Here is a 23,290-nt window from a genome sequence, read left to right on the forward strand (position 1 = left end):
TTGATTTTGATGAAATTTTCTCACTTGTTGTCAAGATTCTATTCGTACAATCTTGAGCTTAACAGCTAGCCTAGATCTTGAAGTGGAGCAGTTGGATGTGAAAATTGCATTTCTTTATGGAGATTTGGAAGAGGAGATCTATATGGAGCAGCCAGAAGGATTTGAATTAGCTGAAAGGAAACACATGGTGTGCAAACTGAATAAGAGTCTTTATGGGTTGAAGCAGGCACAAAGGCAGTGGTACAAGAAGTTTGACTCATTCATAAAAAGTCAAACTTACATAAAGACATATTCTGATCCATGTGTATACTTCAAAAGATTTTCTGATAACAACTTTATTATATTGTTGTTGTATATGGATGGCATGTTGATTGTAGGACAAGACAAGGAGTTGATTGCAAAGTTGAAGAAAGATTTGTCCAAGTCATTTGACATGAAGGACTTGGGCCCAGCACAACAAATTTTGGGGATGAAGATAGTTCGAGAGCGAACAAGCAAAAAGTTGTGGCTATCTCAGGAGAAGTACATTGAACGTGTACTGGAACGCTTCAACATGAAAAATGCTAAACCAGTCAGCACACCTCTTGCTGGTCATCTGAAGTTGAGCAAGAAGATGTGTCCTACAACAGGGGAGGAGAAAGGGAACATGGCTAGAGTTCCTTATTCTTCAGCAGTCGGAAGCTTGATGTATGCAATGGTATGCACCAGACCTGATATTGCTCATGCCGTTAGTATTGTTAGCAGGTTTCTTGAAAATCCTGGAAAAGAACATTGGGAAGTATCTAAGAGGTACCGCGGGAGATTGCTTGTGTTTTGGAGGATATGATCCAATCTTGAAGGGCTACACGGATGCTGATATGGCAGGTGATCTTGATAATCGTAAATCTACTACTGGATACATGTTTACTTTTTCAGAGGGAGCTATATCCTGGCAGTCGAAGTTGCAGAAGTGTGTCGCACTCTCTTCAACTGAAGCAAAGTATATTGCCGCTACTGAAGCTAGCAAGGAGATAGTATGGCTAAAACGGTTTTTTCAAGAACTTGGATTGCACCAGAAGGTATATACAGTCTATTGCGACAGTCAAAGTGCAATAGACTTGAGCAAAAACACCATGTATCATGCAAGGATAAAGCATATCGACGTGAGATATCACTGGATTCGAGAAAAGATAGTGGATCTATGCAGGTCAAGAAGATCCATACAAGTGAGAATTCTTCGGATATGCTGACCAAGGTGGTACCAAGAGACAAGTTCGAGTTATGCAAAGAACTTGTCTGTATGCACTCAAACTAGCAACCCCAGTGTTACCTCCTTCCGGTGAATGGGTCTGGAGGGGAAGATTGTGGGGTCCAACTCATTGTTAAAACAAATAAAGAACAAGTGAAATAGGCATTTTCCTATAGATAGGTTGACAGAGAGACTTGGAATCAAAGGCTAAATTTGTGGAGGAGAATTAACAATTCTCCTATAGCATTCTTGGAGGCTACGTATTTTCTCCTATAAAAGGAGAGCTCTTTCACTTCTTTCAACACACCAACAAAGAGAGAAAGAAAGAGTGAGACATCACAGACAGGGTATAAAAAAATAGTTTGTGAGGAAAATAGAGAGTGTGAGTGATATTATAGTGAGGTGGAATATCACAAGAGAGTTATTTCTTTTGAGTGTTGTAGTGGTCTTTGCAGTATTTTACTCGGGCCTACAAAGTGTAAAATTCCTTACTATACTGATATCAGTTGCTTCTCTCGGGGTCGTGGTTTTTTTCCCCTTATTCAGAAGGGTTTTCCACGTAAAAATCTTGGTGTCATTGTCACTCTTTTATTCTTGTTGATTACCGTATCTCACTGCTATATTATTATTTCGCATTTATTATCGTAAATATTATTACTGTGGGGATTTATTCCCAACATATATGATACTCCAGCCCCAAAAATCTAACTATGTTATGTACAAACAAAATCAGGTTCTTAGGTTCTACCAAAAAAGTAAAAGCATCTAACCTATAAAAGAAACCCTGCAGTATTTCTTGAAAAGGATGATCGAAATGTTACAACAATGATAGAGGGAAAAATGTTATTGCATCAGAATCCTTTTTTTCTTTATGGTAATCTGTCTTCTTTCTCTTTTTGCTTGCATAACTTGTTCTTTATAAGCTAATTAACCATGTCTATTCAAAATAGAAGACATAACTGATATTGAACAAGACTTGGTGAACAAATAAAAAGGTCAAAATGCTTCATTATTGATAAAGTAAAGCTTTAGTACATGGAAACCGGGCAAATTTCTGCTTCTAAGCAGCGTTATTCGGAGTGTAGCTATCTACTAAAAGTGAAATTTTGCAGCCATGACACAAACTGGCTAAACATACATTATATCCTTTTGCCAAGTGTACCCCCTACTAACTTGAACATGCTTGTGCAGATGTAGCAGCCATTTGTTCACTCGCAATTCCAGCGTTGCAGATGTTGGCTATACCACGTATGTGTTTCTTTCCATACGAGGTTAATCTTCCACAATGTGCCTCAAATATCTTGACCTATTCGCAAGAATAGAGTAGTCATATATTCTCATTCTCATTAAAAGAACAAAAAATACAAAGATTGAACTGAAGTACCACAAAGAATCTTGCTTTTATCGCCAAGTTAAATACTTACGTAGGACTTAAGGCAATCCCAGCTGTCAACAAGTGGTTGTCCAGCAGGTCGAACACTGTGTAGTATCTCATTACCTTTTTCAACACCAAAAAGAAGCTCCCCAAGATGTTTTACATTGTTGTCCACTTGAGTTCTCTGTGATATAGCTTCAGTAAGTCTCGCATGAGCTTTGAATTTCTCATCAGAGCCTTCAGGGGCATTTTGGTGCTGCAAACATTCAGAAAAAAATGAATAGAAATCGTGTGGTGTAAGAAAAAGAAGTCTATCAATTGTGCTGCAAAAAGAGGTAGAAACATACTTTGGTGAACAAATAGAAAAGTTCAGCACTGCGCTGATCCACACTCTTTGATGATGTCGAGAATGACATGGCATTCACAGAGGCATGACTGTGGTTTGTGGAAGCTTCACCCATATATGTGGAAAGTCGATCAAAGCTCACCACTATATCACCGTATTCTGTGACATGGGAGCCATAGCCACCAAATGCTATGTTGGCTGCAGTTCTATTTGCAACCTGAGTGACAAAATGAAATCATAAAGCTTCCATTAGAAGTGAAAAAAAGCATAGATGTAGCATATAGGATCTGAAGCATTAACAATTGCTCTTCTATTTTTTTGAACAAATTTCTTAAAGCATATAGTACAATATTTGTCCACAACAGAACAAACTCTTACTCGGCTATGCTGCCCTTGCACACTGTCAGCATCTCGATCTGTTACATCGCTGTTCACAAGTGCAAACAGTTATTAGTTTGACATAAGTCATCTTCTAAGTATAAAATTCATCTTTTAAACTTCATTCTAGAATTATCGAAGAAAATATATACAAGAATCTGTATTTGGCGTAGTCGTTCCTAACAATGTGACAAGCTTATAATTTTGGTATTGACAGATCATGATATACTCAAAATATATCGGCTTTTTAACAAACTAGATCATATGGGAAGAAGCCTAAAATCGATAAAATGCATCGACTCACTTTTTGCTCATTGACTAACAAAAAGGAGGTGACAAAAAATTGTTTATACCTATCTTCCATCCAAGCAACACTGTACAAATCTCCCAAGCACACACCCTGAAACTCGGGAGGGGGACACTCAACCAAGCAGGGATCATCAGGAGTACCCTCACCACAATACGTCGCCCAACTATCTTCATTAGGTTCTGATGCAGTCATGACATATATGTCTAGACCTTCAGGAAGAAGACCATCAAACATGCTTCCGGACTCACAAGCTTCTAAGTAAAACACCTAAAGATGGAAACTATAGACTTCAAAATTTTACTGATCAAAACTTGTGCCAAGGAAAAGAAAGCCTGAAAAAATAAAACAAGCAAGTTACCAGTCTGTCATATGTCCCTGAAGCATGCTTCTTTTTCAACATATCAATCAGATCATTAGCGTAAACATCTTCTCCACTTGGCATCGCTGATAAAAGTAAAAGCATGATTCTGATCAGTTCCAAAGTATAATAAAAACCAGGAGAGAATCACCAAATGGTTAGCATTAACATTCACTTGGCAATCAAGAACCCTTTCTCCTAAGAGTGTGACATATATAATCATAACTCAAAAAATGTGAAAACATAAGACTAAACAAAAGTTACGCAGAATACGGAGATCGAGGCTACTTACAAACCACACCAGGGCCACCATGATCAGTATAATAGATGAAGATATGGTCATTTGGACCACTGTTCACTACTTTCCCACTGCCCCCAACTACAGCGCTTTTGTTTCCAAGGATAACATTGTAAAAGTTGTTAGCATTAACATCTTCAAGCACATAATCCTGCCTCCATCAAGAAAAATAACCAAACACTATAATCTTGAAATAAAATTTTCAAGGAATTGAACTCAGAAAGAACAAAAAACAAACCTTGGGGACACCTTTGTAAACATCATGGCCATGTGGGTTATTGATAATGACTCCAGGTCTGGGGTTCTCCCTATTATTAGCAATATCATCGTACATGAATACGATGATGTTTTCATCTTTTAGACCCCCATCCTTTAGTAATTGGTAAGCGTGACATACATCAGCCTGAAATGACCAAAGAAAATATGTAAGGAATAACATTGCTCAGACCAGCTATGTAATATGTTGGTCAGATGTGTACGGGAGGAATAGGATTGTATTATAGCTACCAGTGAGTAAGTGACTTTCCCTTTTTATTTCGATTTACATATTATATTTATGTTGCTCCAACCCATATGAATTTTGAAGAATCCGCCAGCATTTCTTTGAGTCACTGACTATAATGTTTTGCTTTCCCTTTTTATTTTGATTTACATTTTTCTTTGTTTTGTTTTGTGAGAAATTCTTTAGGTCCTTTCGTTCTGTGTTTGATCTTTCAATTAAAATTTAGCTGCCTAAAGTTTATTAAGAAAAAAGGGGTAGGATGGTTGAAGGCTGATAGTATTTCAAATTGAAGTTAAAAAGAGTATTTAAAAATTGATGTCAACCACAACTTATATTTTCAAATTTGAAAGAGTCGTAAAGATTTTTTTATACAATCACGTGTCTTTAATTGTTATAGCAGGTAATATGTCTTATTTTTAAGGTTATAAATTTTACATTTTATGGTGTAAACTGTAGATGTTTTTTGAATAATGTTATATTGTAAAAGAAATGTACACCATAATGTATATCAGTTAAATATTATTTAGGGCTAAACCAGGACTGGCGTGATGGTGTAACCCTTTTTTTCTTTTCTGTGAGAAGTTCTTTTATCCATTTGTTTCTGTTGTTTTATCTTTTAAGTTAAGGCTAATTGCAAACGAATCTCCATTGAGATTTAGGTTATTAAAGTTTATCGTTATATTTTCTAATACTGCAAATATTTCTAATTTACCTTATTTGTGACAACGTTTATTCAAGACATGGGTATTTTTCAACTTGCTATACAGAAATGTAAGAATTTTAAAATTGTCTGAAATTAGGATTAATTAAAAAATAGTTTAGAGTTATAAAATGCACAACAAATTTTAGTAGCGCATTAGAGAATCAATAATCAAATCAATAATCAAAGGACAGAACCTAACGTTAAGTATTTAAACAATAAGATTCTTTTTGCATCTATGTGCAATGTGCTGTTACCACTTATTGAGCAATTAAAATATGTTTTTTTCTATAACTAGTATTGGTACCCGCGCGGATGCGCGGACACTAATCATGTCAAATATTTAAGTTATTTGGATTGTATGTAAATAATCTTAAAATTTACACTTTTTCAGTAAATATAGATAATTATTGGATATTAACTACATGAAAAAAATTAACCATTTCTTCTATTTTTCTTTTTTGATACCATTCTTGCCGGTATCATTGGATCCTAAAAATAGTCAGGAAGCAAAATAATAACTCATATTTATGGCAAAACAATCAAATGTTAAGACAATGAATGACTCTTTGGATAAGACTTAACTCTTTTATTACTACTTGACATCTTATTTGGTGTGTTGATATCTCTTAAAAAATATTTCTTTCTTAAAATTTCAGTTTCTAAAATATTATTTTTCAATAATAATGTAATTAAAAATATTATTTTTAATTCAAAACTCATTTTAGTTGGCTATCTAAAAATATAAAAATTCTTTACCTAATGAATTCTTTTACTCCATTTTGATATTTGACATTAACCATGTTAAATATCTGAGTTATTTGAATTATATGTAAATAACCTTAATATTTAAACTTTCTAAATAATTATAGATAATCGTCAGATATTAATTAAGAAATACTACATGAAAAAAGACTAACATTTTCTCAATTCTCGTAGTGATAATTTTATTTTTGCACTATTTTCATAGGTATCATTGGAACCTAAAAATAGCCACAAAGTGAAATAATAACTCATATTTATGGCAAAGCACAAAGGCTGATACGATATAAACGATTCTTTGATTACGACGTGACTCTTATACTACGACTTGAACACTTCTATGGTATGATTTTATCTTTCAAAAAATATTTCTAAAAATTTTAATTTCTAAAACTTTATATATATATATATATATATATATTATAATAATGATTATATTTATAATGATGCAAGTGAAGATATTATCCATAATTTAAAATCCACTTTAATCAGCTATCTAAAAATTTAAATAATTCTTTGGCCGGATTTATTTCAGTATGACTCCACTTTAAGTTTATCGATATCTCTAGCCCCAGAATTTGAATTTGTAATACCCTATATGTACAAAAATTTTGTTCTTTGAATCATTAAATGTTAAATTAGTTTATTATTATTATAAAATATTGCATATATTGTCTTAAAATTATCAAGTAGTTTATTTTTCGACACCATACTTGGCTCAACCTCAATGAAAACTACTCAAATTGCATTCCAATTCAAATTCGAATATCATATGAGTTTGTTAGTAGTAATTTTTTAAAAACGACACATAATGTAAATTAAAAAAACAATATTCTAAGATATTCTTATCTTATAATCTATGTATTTGAGTTGCAAAAAAATATTTGAAATCGATGAGATTAACTTTCAAATTTTTTATACTCAATAAAGATGAAACATAAGAAGAAATTTGTTGTCATCTTTTATTTTTCGTTTTTAGATCTTTCTAACATTTTTTTCATTAATAATTATTTTATTTTATCTTATTTTTTATGTCATTATTTCTTTTATTACAAAAAATTAATTTATTTCTCTATAAAAGGATGAGTTTTAATAAAAGTTGTCTACACATGAACTTTAATTATATTTTTAGTCTTTGGTTGAAATTATTTTATATTTTTCTTTTGGTTTTATTTAATCAGCTTAATAGGTGCTCACCCGACCACTTAAATTAAAAAACTGAATGATGTATAATTTATATATAATTCATATATAATATGTGTATAATCGTGTGTTGTCGGTATATCATCTATTTATATTAGCTATAAAAAGTAAATAATAAATATGGCCTAATATTATGTAAATATTCCGTAAGATTTCGATTTTTTCAGTTTATCCATGATATAACTTCTATTATAATAATTTTAAAACTCTCTACTAATGTTCAAAAATATATTATCTTTTTATTATCTTTGAATTAAAAAAAGTAAAGAGTTTTTTTGAAATAATTTGTTTACATTTAAAAAAAATATTTCACGTCATACCAATTTTTTCTTTATATATACTCTTTGTTACACTTAAAAGTCGCTATAGAAACTATCAATTAGAAACCAATTTATCTCTTGTTGAGTTTGAAAAAAAACCTTTCACATAATCTAATGATTCAAAACTAATATTCTTCAACGAAAAAAATATTATACCCTTACAATATTGGCTTGACTACAGCTAAATGAAGGGGTTTCAGCTTATACCCTTCAATTCCTTAAATGTGCTAAATTGAAATTAATGATAGCAATTGTATAACCAAAGTTTTGTTATTTGTTTGATGTCCATTTATACAAATTGACTCTTCAAACAAATATTCTTCAGAAGAAAAAAGAAACAACTTTTATTTTAATATTGACTGATTTTATGATGTTTCTTTCTCCAGTATGTATATTTACTTTATTATATATGTAAGTAAACTTTTATTTGGTTTTGTAAACTCTTTTTTGTTATTTAGATAAACATAGACGTGTACCCTATATATTATATTTATTTTAAAAAAAATCGTTTTATTCAAATCAGCTACAGTTTTTCAAAGAACTATACTTATAGAATTTTAAATGTGAAAGAGTTTTATAGTTATATGGAGTAGTTTTTTTTTTTGCTAGAGGCGAAGTAATATTTAAATAATTATAAATAAAAAAATGTTCCTAACATGGTTGCATATGATCATTAAGTATGATAACATGATAAAAAAAGATAAATTTTATTTTTAATTCAAATTCGAATTTTAGAACTTTATCTATAAATTCAAAATTATCTTTTAATTCAAATTCCGTATATATATATATATATATATATATATATATATATATATATATATATATATATATATATATATATATATATATATAAAATTTGTATTTAACTAAAATAGTCAAATATAGAATAAAGTTATCGTATACTATTGATATTTATTAGTTTGCCACTTGGCTTAACCATAGTGTCAATTATATATGGGAACTTTCTTGCTTTAATATATATATAGATTTATAGTGAAGGGAAAGAGAAATAGAAGAATATGGTACGAATTGAATATTGAATTTGTATGACACAAGATAGAAATTCTATCCGGGATTACTTTAATTAGGTATACTCATACAAGAAGTGTCAATAGTTGTTATACATCTAACTATCGTCAAGGCTATTATTAAGTTTACAAAGAATTGCAGAACTTACATTATAAAAATATATTAGGCAACATAAAAAAAAATTAGGATGATAACCTGATGCCTATAATTTTCCCAGCCATTAGAGCCAGCAACTAAGACAGCCCATATGGTTCCTTCCGATTCTTCGGTCAAGAATTGAGAGATACTACGACCTTCAATAATAACCCAAATTGAGAGCAAAACAAGAAAGATGACACTAACATTACACCTAAATATCATAGTATTATGTTTTGAGGTTAACAAAGAAAGCACTCAAAATGATGGGATTATTGAGTTGTTATGAATAGGTGCATGTATGAGAAATTTATAAGAGTGCAAACTCCTTGTATACCAACATTATATTAGGGACGTGTCACTTAAGAGACTAATGAGGACAACGTAGATTTCAAAAATCTAAAGGGAAAAACAATCATAGGAACTCACGAAATATGTCAAAAAAATTGACAATTGCAATACACTTATTCTCATTGCTTTAAGCGAAATTTCTTGTCTTTTAATAAGTTTGTCATGTCATCACATTGTTATTGTACTTCTTTTTGTCCATTGGAGTGGACTGATGCAAATAAGGAGATCAGGTACCGGCTGAGGATATTAAGGATTAAATGACAACCGCTAATGTTAGAAAATTACAAAACCGCTATAAGTTATACGCACAAGAAGAACATACTTATAAGTATAAAAAACTTACTCACACTTTGTGTTTATACTAAATTAGTTTACCATGATTAGTATTATTGAGGCAGTCCTTCCCTAAAGCAAGTAAAGCAATTGCTTTAGGTTTGGGAGCTCATTTTTTATTATACCTAATAGGCTATATATAAGTTTTTTAAAGAAAAAATTGAAGTGAAAAGGTTTGATTTCTTTCTTTAACAAATATAGAAAAAAAAAGGTTTGCAACTGGTATGATTTCTGCCAAGGAAATCACATTTAAAATGAATATCAAACTGAGATCACTAGATGATTCAATTTTAAATATTGGCATAATCTTGAATGTTCCTTAAAGCATAATAATCAATCCGATATTAATGATTTAGATTTATTTTCTGAATTAAAAGTGTCAAGGAAAATAGTATCCAGGAAAAATGTAAATCACACTAGGCAAGCTCGGTGCGACGAGCTCTGGTTGAGGAGGCTGCCAGTAGGGGAATGGATCTTAGGTCTCCCATGTGGAAAACCACTCACACCAATCAACTCAGTCATCCCTTGCGGGCTCCAAATGCCTATAGTGCTTGTAGAATTATGATAAATAACTCATGTTATCATTGCTTTAGTGGAAATAAATTTTTCAAAATTAAAATTGATAAAATTTTATGTAAGATCAACAATGTTTCAAGAAAGGTTAAATGGATTAGTTATATTTTTAATTGAGAAAGACTTATTAGGAGAAATTGATTATAAGAAAATTATTAATAATATTGCATTAAAAAAACCTAGAAAAAGACTTCAAATAAAAAAATATTATTAAGAAAAAAAGTCAACGCCCCTTATAAAGTTTGCTTTAGGCCACAAAATTCATCGGGCCACCCCTAAATTCAATGCGTGTATCAATTTACTATAGTTAACTGATAACGGTTTATACAAATTAAAGATAAATGCCATGTAAATTAGTACGCTGATTTGTACAGTAGGTGGGGGATAAATTATTCTCTTATAAATAAAGCTAACCCCTTTGAAGAGATCAGAACCAAAACTTCGAGCACCTTAACATCAATTAATTTTTTCATTTTAGCAAGGTCTCGTTGAAGTTTGAAGATACTTGTCTTGATTTAACGGAGAAGAGTAAAACTATTCATTACTGTCGGTGACTGTGAGTAAAATAATAGTTAGGATAATAACCTGATGCCTGTTAAAATATGGAGTATTAGTTAGGATGATAAAACCTATAATTATCCCAGCCATTGGATTAAACCATTTATTACATTTAAGGGAAATTACATAAGTTGCCACCCGAACTATGGCCCAAATCCCGCTTACACATTTTCTGTGGACCATAATAACATTACACACACAACCTTTCTAAAGTGTGCCTAGTACACACCTCCTTTGACCAGGTCTAAGCGTGTGTAATACAAACTGGACCAAGCGCATGGACACTATTTCAAGACAATTTCTGTCTTTAATAAACGGTCAAAAACACATTTCAACGACCCTTTTTAAAAGATTAAAAGGGCCTTAACCCATTTCTATCTATACTAACCCGATTTTCATCTTCTTCTTCCTCCTTAAAAGCTCTAAATTGAAGAAAATTTTATCTTCTTGAAGCCAAAATTTATTCCTCTTCTTGAAGCTCGAAGCCAATATTACAATCTTCTTCTATTTCTTCCTTATCTTTTTTGACATAAGGGTTAAATTTCTAGGGCTCAATTTTAAGGTTTGGGAAAATGCATAATTTGAGAAAATTTTGCTATTGTGGTGAAGAAGCTGTGGTGATACAGTCATGGAGTGTTGATAATCCAGGTCGCCGATTTTACGGATGTCCATTTTATGAGGTAAATCTCAATTGTACTTTTCTAATCGATTTTATATTCCGTAATAATTTTCTCTCTTCAATTTTTCAGAGGGACAGACGATCGGCATGTAATTTCTTTATGTGGTTTGACCCCCAACTCCAGAGCACTTGAAAATGGTGATTTTGGGGCTGCTGAAGAAGAAGAGGGCATTTGATGCATTGTTGAAGGAAAATAGAAACCAAAGAAATTGGAGGAGATTGTGTGTGCTGATTTTAATTGCAATTGTGTTGAAGTTGATTGTGTTAGGTAGTTCTAAAGATTGTTATATAATGTAAGAAAATGAATGAAGTATTTTGGTAGATTTTGTATCCCTTTGTTAGAAATGAATGAAATCTTTTGGCAATTGTTAATGTTGTTTTGTTTGAGTTTGTTGCTGTGTGAGTTGAATGATTTTTTTTGGCAATTGTTAATGTTGTTTCGTTTGACTTTGTTACTGTGTGAGATGATAGTGCAGTTAAAACACACCTCAAATTGTGACTGATAAAACACTGAAACACAGTCAAATAGTGGCTGATATACAGCTCAAATGCTGAAATTTTTCAGAAATAACTGCATACAAAAATGATAGCAAAAATGCTTAACAACATACCAAAATAACAGCATTCATACAACACTAAAGACACATCTGCCCAGAAATTATTAAACAATACTAAAAATATATTTCATCATAGAGTAAACGTGTTCATTACAGTCACCTAATAGCAGCAGCCTACCTTAACAAAAATATACGCTGCCCAGTTTTACAGCATACCAAAATAACAGCAGGCTTCCTTAACAAAATAACAACACTAACAGCAAACCTAAATAACAGTTCCGAATTAACCTAACAACAATTCCAAAATAAATTACAGTTCCAAAGGGAAATTACAACAGTTCCAAATAAATTAACAGTGACAATAACAGAATTCAGTGGTTGTTCTGGGATGGCTGGGATGATGAACTTGCTTGACTTAAATTGGATTGAGATGAGGCAGTTCTGGAATGAGTTGCAGCAGTTCTTTCAAGTTGTCTTCTAGTAATGGCTGGTCTACCATTCCATTTTGCACCACTTCTTGGCTTGTATGCACACTCCAGAATATCTACCGAGGACCTCTTTTCACCACCATGAGAGACCACTCTTGGCTTACCTCCACCAGACTGCCAAAAACAAAAAATATTCAGTAAAGTTGTTAAAGCAAACAAGATATAAAATTAACTTTGAACTACTTACAAAAAAACTTGTGAACCCACTGCTTGATTGAAATAGTCCAAACCCAGAACTTCCCCTACCACTACCAGTTCCTCTTCCTCTACTAGCAGTAGTTCCTCTTCCTCTACCAGCAGCAGCAGGGGCAGAAGTAGTTGGAGTTCCTGTTCCTCTTGCTCTGCCTCTTCCTCCACATCTTTGGATATATGAAGCATTTGCTGGAGTAGAATCTGCAGGCCTTGCTTTCTTAGGGCAGCTCCTCTTGTTGTGTCCATATCCACCACAGTTTGAACATGTCATCTCCATACCCCTTCTTGAAAGCTTTCCAGAAGTAGGATGTTCAGTTTTTTCTCTTCTTCTTTGGTCTGCCAGGCATCTTTTTAATTGGTGGGGGTTCAATTGGTGGATTGGTAGATGTTGGTCACATCTGCATGTTTGACACAGGCTGGATGACTGTTGAATATGCCTTCAGATAGGTGGATTTATGGTACCAGTGAGATATGTAGTTAATTGGGTCAAGGTTCTTGAAATGCATTGCTGCAATGGCATGAACACAAGGGATACCCTTCAGCATCCATGACCTGCATGTACAAGTTTGAGCTTGCATATTCACACAATGCTTCAGCACCACTCTTAATGAGGTATCCTCAACCTCATAGCCATATTCACCATTCCACTTGATTGTACACCTCATAAATTGGGCCATGTTATCCTGATACACCTTCATAGCAATTGGGGATATATCACATATCCATGTATCTGCAAACTCCCTCAACTTTTCTATTCTCTCCATCATCTTCACTCTAATTTCCTCCAACATTGTGATAATTGTCTTGTGCCGAGCAGCAAGTATCCAAGCATTAAATGTCTCGCACATATTGTTGTCAATTATATCACATTTTCTGTCACAGTTGAAGTATGCTCTACACTAGGTTTTCTTGTTATACCTCAAGAGGCTCTCACATATCCCATTCCCAAGCATATTCAAACTGTCCAGGTGAAAATTCAGTTCTGCTACACATGATGCTCTAGCACACCTCTAGAAGTTGTTTCTCCTCTCTAATCCTCTCCAATCTTTGGACCAGTTTGCTAATATATGTCTGGCACACCACCTATGTTCACTTTCAGGCAACACTTCTGATACAGCTTTAAGCAATCCCTTAAACATAAAAAGAATTGAATTAGTTGCCAACAAAAACAGAAATTAGAAAAAATAAATATTAACAGAAAACAGAAACAGAAGAATATATTCACCTTTTGCATATCAGACATGATAGTAAGATCCCTTCCATCTTGAAGCTCTAAGTCATGAGTCACACACTTCAGAAACCATGTCCAAGTGAAACTGTTCTCAACCTCTACAATGGCCCAAGCTATAGGAAACATCTGATTATTTCCATCCTTTGATACTGCTACAAGAAGTTGACCCTTACAAATGCCTTTTAGAAAACAACCATCAAGGCCAATTATCCTTCTGCAACCCTCAGACCATCCTTTTTTCGTAGTATAGAAGCAAACATAAAATGAATTGAAGACAAGCTTGCCTTCACCTTGATCTTCTACCTTCACAACACAAGTTGTACCTGGATTTGTCTGTAATAGAATATCTCTATAATCATAGAGTCTCTTGAACTCAGCATGCACATCACCTATTATCTCCTTTTGAATTTTTGCTCTAGCTCTATGTACAGTAGACCTACCAACATACATGTCCAGTTCATCCTTAATGAGTTTCTTTAGCTCCCAAACTTTCATATTTGGTTGTCACACAATCTTATCCCTGTAATGCTTTGCTAGGTATCTGGAGTTGCAAAGCTTGTTTTTATTTGTTTTGTAACACTTGTGGACAGGGCAATACCTTTTTACCTTAAAATTGTTGGATCTGCCATCTTTGCTTGCAGCCAAGATCCATGGACATTTTGGATGCATGCATCTTACCCTCACCCTACCAGGTTCATTATTATACTTTTAAATTTGAACTCCTTTCTGAATTGCATACTTACTAACAACAAACCTAAATTGTTCAACACTCTCAAAAACCAGCCCCAACTCCCAGGTTATTTTCTTGACAGTTGGATCAAATATCAGGGCTTTCTTCCTCCTCTTGGCAGCCATTTTCTCCTTATGTTCTTCATCAAATTCATCTTCAGCATCTGAAGGAAAACTTTCAGCATCTGAAGACCCAAAGTAAGGCTCATTTGTCCCTACTAAGCCTGTATACCTATCTTGCTTGCTACCAGTTCTTAATTCATCAAAACCAATATCAACTTCTGCATCACCTATGTTAATATCACCTCTATCTTTTGGCCTTTCACTCATTTTCCTCCTATACTTCCTCAGTTCATCCCTACACTCTACGAATTCTTCATGAACATCAGATCCATAATCCTTATCATCAGAAACATGTAAATCTACTCCATCACTCTCATCACTATCACTATTATCAAAGTCTGAATCATTCTCATTGTCATCCTCACCTTCACTATTATCAAAGTCTGATTCACTATCTACTCCACTCTCTTGTTCTCTTGAAGGTTCAGGAGAAGGGGAAGGGGAAGGGGAAGGGGTAGGTTCATGAGTAGGGGCAGATTCAGATTCAGATTCACTATCTTCCTCTTCTTCTAAGACAGTTGTGCTCTTAAAAGCTCCACTATTAGACCCATCAACCCCTTTACTAGCCTTATTTATGTCAACAACACATAAAGGGGCAGCATGAGCCACATAAATATCTAAGGTATCCCCATCTTCCAATTCATTACAAATGTCTAAAATATCCTTGTCTGTGAGAATATTTACCAATTTATTTGTCCTATCCATTGGACAAATATACAACTCAGCCACATTTTGAAAGTCATAGATCCTAGTGTAGTTCATCTGTTCAATAAGAGACAGTAAATCCACATCTACATCTAAAGTTAATGTTTGACTACCACCCACATAACGAGCAAAGTTACCAGGAACTAATACCCCATCATGGTACCACCTGAGGGTAATGATTTTAAAAGACATTATCTGCAAACAAAGAAGGAACAAATAAATGGACTTTCCACATGCAACAATTGAAAATAAAGAACTACAAATGAAATATAAAAGTGGAGACAAAGACAAGAGCATATCACATTGTTCAAAGCAATGCTATTATAATAATCAGTTAAACTATAGCTTTACACACGGTTTGCAAACACAAGACAAATCTTTTTTATAAAAAAACTATCTGTAAAGGCAACAAAACGACAACTTCACAGTCATATCGACAATGACAAAAGATTCCCCTTTTAAAAAGTCCGATAACCCTAAGCAAAATAGAAGAAATTTCAAAAAAAAAAAAACTAGGTTCAACCCCACCCACTACTAAAATAAACGGGTAATGCAAGCAGAAGAAAATTACTAACCTATTAACTGCATAAATCCACCGGAAATCCACGATGGTCGCCGGAATCGCCTTTACAGTAGGTTCTTCTAGATGTATCGGATTTTGAGTACTAACTTGGGTAAGTTTGGTTTTAACGCTTTTACCTTGTGGGTCGGGTAGGGTCAGTTAGGGTCGGGTAGGGTCGGGTAGGGTCAGGTAGGGTCGGGTTAGTTATTATAAGGTAATGGGTTAAAATTATGTAAATTCAAACGCGTGACATACACGGATGTCTTATTAACAGGATCTGGTCAAAGGAGGTGGGTACTAGATACACTTTAGAAAGGTTTCTTGTGTAAGGTTATTATCGTCCATAGAAAGTGTGTAAGGGGGATTTGGACCAAAGGTTGGGTGGTAAACTACGTATTAAGCCTACATTTAATGGACCCATTTCTTTTTTTGAATAGTATCACGCTGATTATACATGTAATGTTATCAATAGAATTGTAATTACAGTGAATGTCTATCTTTTAGAGAGTTTTACTTTGTGGCTAAGTCATTTTTTTCCTGTAAATAGAGGGGTCTTACCCATTGTAAATCATCCCAAAATTCAATAAGAATTTTGTCTCCCTCTTTCTCTGCAATATTGTTCTTATTCTTTTGTTATTTTTGTTTCACATTATCAACACGGGACTCTACCATCTCAAGAAGCACTTTGAGAAGATTAAGGTATAACTTTCCTCCTCTTTTTAATTATGATTGGCATTATGAAAAGAAAGTTCGTTGCCCTTGAAATTTCGGGCAGAACTATATGACATGGATGTTGGATGTTGAAATCCATTTAGATGCAATGGATCTTGGAGGCGCCATTAAAGACAAAACTTATGCATCCCCCCAAGACTGTGCTAAGGCCTTGATTTTCTTGCGTCATCACCTTGATGAAGGGTTGAAAATAGAATATCTCATAGTCAAAGATCCGCTTGTTTTGTGAAATGACTTAAAGGAGAGATATGACAACTTAAAGTTGGTCACTCTTCCACAAGCACGATATGATTGGGCTCATCTGAGGCTCCAAGACTTTAAGTCTGTTTCTGAATATAATTCTGCGATGTTCAGAATTATTTCTAAATTGAAACTCTGTGGAGATACCATCACTGACTATGATATGCTTGAAAAAATGTTTACAACATTTCATGCCTCCAATATGGTCCTGTAACAACAGTACAGAGAGAAAGGTTTCAAGAAGTACTCTAAGTTGATTTCTCTTCTCCTTGTAGTTGAACGAAACAATGACTTGCTCATGAGAAATCACGAAAATCGACCCACTGGGACTACACCATTGCCTGAAGTGGATGAGGTGTATTCTCATTATGCTAAGCGTGGAAAAGGTCGTGGCTCTATTCGTGGTCGTGGTCGTGGCCGTAGACAAAAAAGAAATTTTCCTGGTGTTAATCACCCCCCAAAGAAAAATAACCACCAAAAGTGGAAAGAGAAAGATGAGAAGCCAAAAGCAAATGGTTCAGAAACTGAATGTTATCGTTGCGGTGGAAAAGGGCATTGGGCAAATATTTGTCGTACACCAAGACATTTGGTTGAGTTTTATCAAGCATCTCAAAAAAATAAAAGCCCTGAAGCTACTTTTGTCTATGACAATGAATTTGACATCATCCACTTAGATGTGGCAGACTTTTTTGAGCCCCCTGATAGAAAAATAGACCACTTGATTAGTGATGGATCTGTGGTTAAAGATGATTGAGTAGTTTGATTTTCATTTTTCTCATTCGTAGTAGTTAGTGAATAAACATTATGTAATCATATTTTTTTATATAAGTAGTAGTTATTAGTATCAATTAGTATTATTTGTTTTATGAAATAGTGTTAGTTCGTTTTGATCAAATATTGCTCTAGTGTTCGTTTTAAACAATATTTCAGTAAGGGCATATTATATATGTATATTAAATGTATTTTTTATACAAATATAAGATTGAGGTCAATGTATATCGAACATGTAAGCAGAACTGTACGTAGCTCCACCTCTAAGATCATGGAGATTATAAAGGATTTATGTGGTTAGTGACAATCATATTGATGTGTAAAATTAAGTTAGTAGCTTTCTGTTGAGCAATAAAAGGAAATAACAACTTGTCCTTATTTATATTTACGAGTTGCGTCAGAAACTATGCGCATTGATTTTTCAATCTAATTATTATTGTAATTTGAAATTCGTAGGTTACAAAAACATGCATTGTTACAATTGTTTCCTCAAAGCATTGTTCGTAAATCCAATTCCATCTGTGTGTGTTTTTTTACTGTGCAAGACTATTAAGGAAATCAATGTAAAGGAGTCCATTAATCAAATGGTCATTCAACTATCCCAAATTATCTTCTAAAGTCACTTTACTTTCGTTTGTAACAACAAAGTCACTGAACTATGCCTATGACACTCAGAAGGTCACTCAACTAGATTTTTTAAATTTTGGATTGCCAAATATCTATTTTACCCTCTAAATTATAAACGTTTATCTTCTTTATATGTTTTTTTTAAAAATTTTAATATTATAATTTTCCCTTTTTAATTTATATTATGGACTTACCTATAGAATAAATAAATATTATTTATAAATTAAAAAATTTAGAAATATTTAAGCATATATAATGCTGGGAAAAAAATAATGAGCATAGTAAAAAAATTAATTAGAATAATTTATTAGTAATAATAATTTTAGTATTAACAACAAAAATTCAAAAATTTATTTACACAATTCAGAATGAAAGAAAATAAAGGTTGTAAAATATATATTGCATGCACGTAATATAAAAATAGTTATTTACGTAAAAATATTTTTATAATATACATTATATAGTCTTGAAAATTATGCTCAATTATATTATTATATTTCTATCAACTTTCCGACGACACAAAGTTATACCACCGGAAAGCAAGGGGATTATCTGTATAGGGTAAAATATGCTATGTTAAGTCGTGCATGGAATATATATAACATAATTGAGCATAATTTTGAAGAATATATAATATATATTATTAAAATATTTTTATTCAAATAATTATTTTTATATTACGTGCATGAAATAATATTTTATAGTCTTTATTTTCTTTCATTCTGAATTGTGTAAATAAATTTTTGAATTTTTTTTGTTAATACTAAAATTATTATTACGAACAAATTATTCTAATTAATTTTTTTACTATGCTCATTATTTTGTTACTCCAGCATTAAAGATGCTTAAATACTTTTTATTTTTTAATTTATAAATAATATTTATTTATTCTTTAGGTAAGTCCATAACATAAAATAAAAAGAGAAAATTATAATATTAAAAGGTTTAAAAAAATAAAAGAAAATAATATTTATAATTTAGAGGGTAAAATAAGTATTTGGTAATCCAAAATTTGGAAAATCTAGTTGAGTGACATTCTTAGTGCAATAGGCATAGTTCAGTGACTTTGTTGTTACAAACGAAAGTAAAGTGACTTTAGGAGATAATTTGGGATAGTTGAGTGACCATTTGAATAATTGACTCCAATGTAAAGTATAACTATATTATTTTTAGCTACATAATTGCTCGTATTATAATCAGAGTTTGCTTGAAATTGCATTAAAAGGTCATTATTGAATCATTGATTTCACTTTGTTTCTTTTCCCTTTTATCTAAAAATACTAACATTTATTCGTATATTTCTTTTGTATGTCAAACAATGGGAAGCAAATATGGATATCTCACAAAACAAACTTGGATCAAAGTTCAATTGTAAAAATATTTGTTTAATTGATTCATGTAAGTATGTGTAAGGCAGATGTTACTATAATTTCTGGTAGTAGTAATTTAATTTAAGGCTCTGGAAGAGCTGCTATAACTCTGGCCAATGGAACAATTCTTATCATAGATAATGTGATGATATGCTATAATTACGTATTTTAGTCGATTATTACACTCTAATTTACTGCACTTTAGTTGAGTTTGCGCTTTAATCGCTAGTGTTTTGCACTAATTGTGTGTTTTATGCCTTGTAGGTGCGATTCCGAGCTATATAAATGTTATGTAATGAATTTAAGTGGTTTGTAGCTTTGAATTCTGAGTAATAGCTCAAGGAATTAAGCCGGGATCGCGTTCAGGGATCAACGGATGATAAAACAACAAAACGAAAACTCGAAGAGGTATATTGCGCACTGTCTAGTAAAATAGACATAACTTTTTACTCAAAACTCCATTTGGGCTATATAATATATGGTTGGATAGATAACTCAAAGGTCTACAACTTTCATGTTTTGTGTTTTTCCAAATTCTAAACGTAACAGGGTGAAAAACCGCGGTTTTGTCGAGACCGTGACAGAACCGCGGCAGAGGGCAGTCGCGGACAACTGAAGAATCTGAGAGGGTGTTTGGCCGCGGTTTGACCGCGACCGTGGTGGAACCGCGGCATGATGCATAAATTTCAGGGACCAAAGTGCAAAACACGGGATTTTAAGCCCTAAACCTTATATTAAACCAAGGAAGCCGACCAAGAAAAGGATTGGACATATTTTTGACATAGGTTTGACCTAAGGAGGCAGAGACACAATAGGAGCAAGGCTTGGGAATTCTTCTACAAGTTTTTTCTTTCCTCTTCCTATTTTTCGTTGTTGGTTATGACTTTTAGTATTGTAGTTTTACATACTATTATGAATAGCTAATTTGTTATCTAGAGTTTTGATAGAACCTTTTGTAGGATAAATTCTTGTTATGTTTTTATATAATTGAGCCGTAGTATAATCTCTATTTGTTCAACTACGTTCTTATTGTAGTTAATTGAAGAGCTCTCAATTAGCTGTGCCTATTTAGTATGCATAACTCGGGAGAGAGTGCATATTTAGGTAATTGTTGAACAACACCACTCCCAGAGTATATGAGGGATCAATAACCGAGGGTTTAAAGGCGGTATTAGGGATAACGAAGCCTTGAGTGCGATCTGAAGTAAGTTGTATCAAAAGCCAGCTAGTGTAGCTCGGGAGAGTGCGTCTAGTAAATTATCGTGATTACTCGGGAGAGATTTACGGTAATAAGAGTGCTCATGATCGGTAGAGAATACTTAGGCGAAATTATAGAAGACATAGCGAGAAGGATTCCGACAATTGGGGAAATCATAACTCTAGACCTCCTTAATCTTGTCTCTAACTCTTAGTATCTTTAGTTGTTAATTTATTATTTTAATTTGTTAATCAATTAGTTAAACACAAGAATCTAAATATCTATAAGTTAGGAACTGTTCAAGCTTGTCTTCTTGGTGATAGTGAACAGCTGTAGCTAAGCCTTAGTTCTCTGTGGGATTCGACTCCGGCCTTGTAAAACGGGTTATATTTGCATAATGCGATGTTCTCCTCCAAGTCCAAAAGGAACTTGTTGAGTTTTAAAGATATCTGCCGAAATGGATATCATATTGAGACAATAGATGAGAATAATTTTGAATATTTCATCATTACCAAGAATGTCTCTGACTAAAAAAGGGTTATTGAGAAGTTCTTATCTTTATCTTGTGGCCTGTATTAGACAAGAATTAGTGCAATTGAGGCACATTTTATTATAAAACAAAATGTAACTGATTTCAATACTTTTGTACTTTGGCATGATCGATTGGGACACCCTGGATCAATTATGATGAGACGGATTATAGAAAACTCAAATGGGCATCCATTAAAGAATTTAAAGATTCTTTTAAATAATGAATTTTCTCGCACTTCTTGTTATCAAAGCAAGTTAATTATTAGACCATCACCAACAAAGATTGGGATTGAGTCTCCTGCGTTTTTGGAACGTATACAAGGGGACATTTGTGGACCTATTCACCCACCTAGTGGGTCGTTTAAATATTTTATGGTCTTAATAGATGCATATTCTAGATGGTCTCATGTGTGCCTATTGTCATCTCGCAACCTCGTGTTTGCAAAATTAATAGCACAAATAATTCGATTACGGGCGCAATTCCCCGATAATCCAATTAAGTCTATTGGACTTGATAATGTTGTTGAGTTTTCATCCCAAGCATTTAATGATTATTACTTATCAATTGGGACAAAAGTAGAACATCCTTTAGCTCATGTTCACACTCAAAATGGCCTTGCAGATTCTTTAATTAAATGTCTGCAATTGATAGCAAGACAGTTACTCGTGAAAACGAGGTTGCCCACTCCTGTTTCTCAAACCGACAAATTATCATAAATATTCCCTGTTGCAATTAGTTTTGGGTCATGAACCTAATATATACCATTTAAGAATTTTTGGATGCGCAGTATATATGCCTGTAGCACCGCCATATCGCACCAAAATAGGTCCCTAAAGAAGGTTAGGAATATATGTTGGGTTTGAATCGCTGTCCATCATTCGCGATCTTGAAACATTAACGAAGAATTTATTCACTGCTCGATTTGCAGACTGTCGATTCGATGAGACACTTTTTCCAAAATTAGGGGAGAAATTGGTGAAACCAAACGGAAAATTTTGTGGAAAAATTCATCATAGTCCCATCTTGATCCATGTACCTCAATTTGTGAAAAAGAGGTGCAAAAGATTATCCATTTGCAGAGAATAGCAAATCAAATGGCAGACGCATTTACGAATTTGAAAAGGATAACAAAATCACATATCCCTGCAGAGAATGTTCCAATCCTTATTGATGTCCCTATTGGACAATCTTCTAGTGTCATAGCTAATAAGTCAAAAGCACGCCTAAAACGTGGCAGACCATTGGGTTCTAAATATCGAAATCCTAGAAAAAGGAAAACAAATGATCAAAATGATACTACGAAAGAATCTCGTGAAGAAATACACGATTTAATAAATTCTAAGATTCATGAGGAAACCACTGAGCCCGAGACTCAAGAAAATAAGGAACTATCAATAAATCCAATCGATATTGAGACAAATTTAAATCGATTGGATATAGTGGTGGATTATGTCTTTGCATATAATGTTGCATCTAGCATTATGCAAGATAATGAGGATCTTGAACCTCAATCTGTTGGAGAATGTTGACAAAGACGTTATTGGCAAAAATGTCAAGAAGCAATCCAATCAGAGTTGAATGCACTTGCGAAACGTGAAGTTTTTGGGCCTGTAGTCCAAACACCTAATGGTGTTAAGCCTGTTGGCTATAAATGGGTCTTTGTACGCAAGAGGAATGGGAAAAATGAGGTACAAAGATATAAGGCACGTCTTGTTGCACAAGGATTTTCACAAAGTCCTAGTGTCGATTATGAAGAGACATATTCACCCGTTATGGATGCTATAACATTCTG

The 23,290-nt window shown here is 33.2% G+C and overlaps 3 protein-coding genes across 3 annotated transcripts; 1 reads left to right on the forward strand and 2 right to left on the reverse strand.

Annotated features, from left to right (window-relative positions):
• Positions 1 to 2,279: 2,279 nt before the first annotated feature.
• On the reverse strand, positions 2,280 to 4,701 carry LOC104214569 (vacuolar-processing enzyme-like). Its single transcript, XM_009764257.2, has 8 exons — positions 4,532 to 4,701; positions 4,288 to 4,444; positions 3,996 to 4,081; positions 3,681 to 3,904; positions 3,328 to 3,376; positions 2,951 to 3,166; positions 2,653 to 2,859; positions 2,280 to 2,534 (listed from the first exon to the last, which is right to left on the reverse strand). The coding sequence occupies exons 1-8, from the start codon at positions 4,625 to 4,627 to the stop codon at positions 2,397 to 2,399; spliced, it is 1,173 nt and encodes a 390-aa protein (XP_009762559.2). The 5' UTR covers positions 4,628 to 4,701; the 3' UTR covers positions 2,280 to 2,396.
• Positions 4,702 to 13,688: 8,987 nt separating this feature from the next.
• Positions 13,689 to 14,404, reverse strand: LOC138875977 (uncharacterized). Its single transcript, XM_070154857.1, has 2 exons — positions 13,904 to 14,404; positions 13,689 to 13,808 (listed from the first exon to the last, which is right to left on the reverse strand). Exons 1-2 carry the CDS (start codon positions 14,402 to 14,404, stop codon positions 13,689 to 13,691), a joined length of 621 nt encoding a protein of 206 aa, XP_070010958.1.
• A 1,282-nt stretch (positions 14,405 to 15,686) lies between these two features.
• LOC138875978 (uncharacterized) lies at positions 15,687 to 17,754 on the forward strand. The gene is made up of 2 exons (XM_070154859.1): positions 15,687 to 15,822; positions 17,276 to 17,754. Exons 1-2 carry the CDS (start codon positions 15,687 to 15,689, stop codon positions 17,752 to 17,754), a joined length of 615 nt encoding a protein of 204 aa, XP_070010960.1.
• Positions 17,755 to 23,290: the final 5,536 nt, after the last annotated feature.

Source organism: Nicotiana sylvestris, chromosome 8 (genome assembly GCF_000393655.2).
Source record: "Nicotiana sylvestris chromosome 8, ASM39365v2, whole genome shotgun sequence".
NCBI lineage: Eukaryota > Viridiplantae > Streptophyta > Magnoliopsida > Solanales > Solanaceae > Nicotiana > Nicotiana sylvestris.

Excerpts from the sequence above, each read along its gene's own strand:
- LOC104214569 (XM_009764257.2), bottom strand. The coding sequence starts at position 4,627 with ATGTACGATGATATTGCTAATAATAGGGAGAACCCCAGACCTGGAGTC. Across the intron at positions 3,167-3,327 it reads TGCAAGGGCAGCATAGCCGA|GTTGCAAATAGAACTGCAGC; the intron begins GTAAGAGTTTGT and ends TTTGTCACTCAG. Across the intron at positions 2,860-2,950 it reads TTTTCTATTTGTTCACCAAA|CACCAAAATGCCCCTGAAGG; the intron begins GTATGTTTCTAC and ends GAATGTTTGCAG.
- LOC138875977 (XM_070154857.1), bottom strand. The coding sequence starts at position 14,404 with ATGAAAGTTTGGGAGCTAAAGAAACTCATTAAGGATGAACTGGACATG. Across the intron at positions 13,809-13,903 it reads TCATGTCTGATATGCAAAAG|GGATTGCTTAAAGCTGTATC; the intron begins GTGAATATATTC and ends TTTATGTTTAAG.
- LOC138875978 (XM_070154859.1), top strand. The coding sequence starts at position 15,687 with ATGGACTTTCCACATGCAACAATTGAAAATAAAGAACTACAAATGAAA. Across the intron at positions 15,823-17,275 it reads AAACTATAGCTTTACACACG|TTGAACGAAACAATGACTTG; the intron begins GTTTGCAAACAC and ends TTCTCCTTGTAG.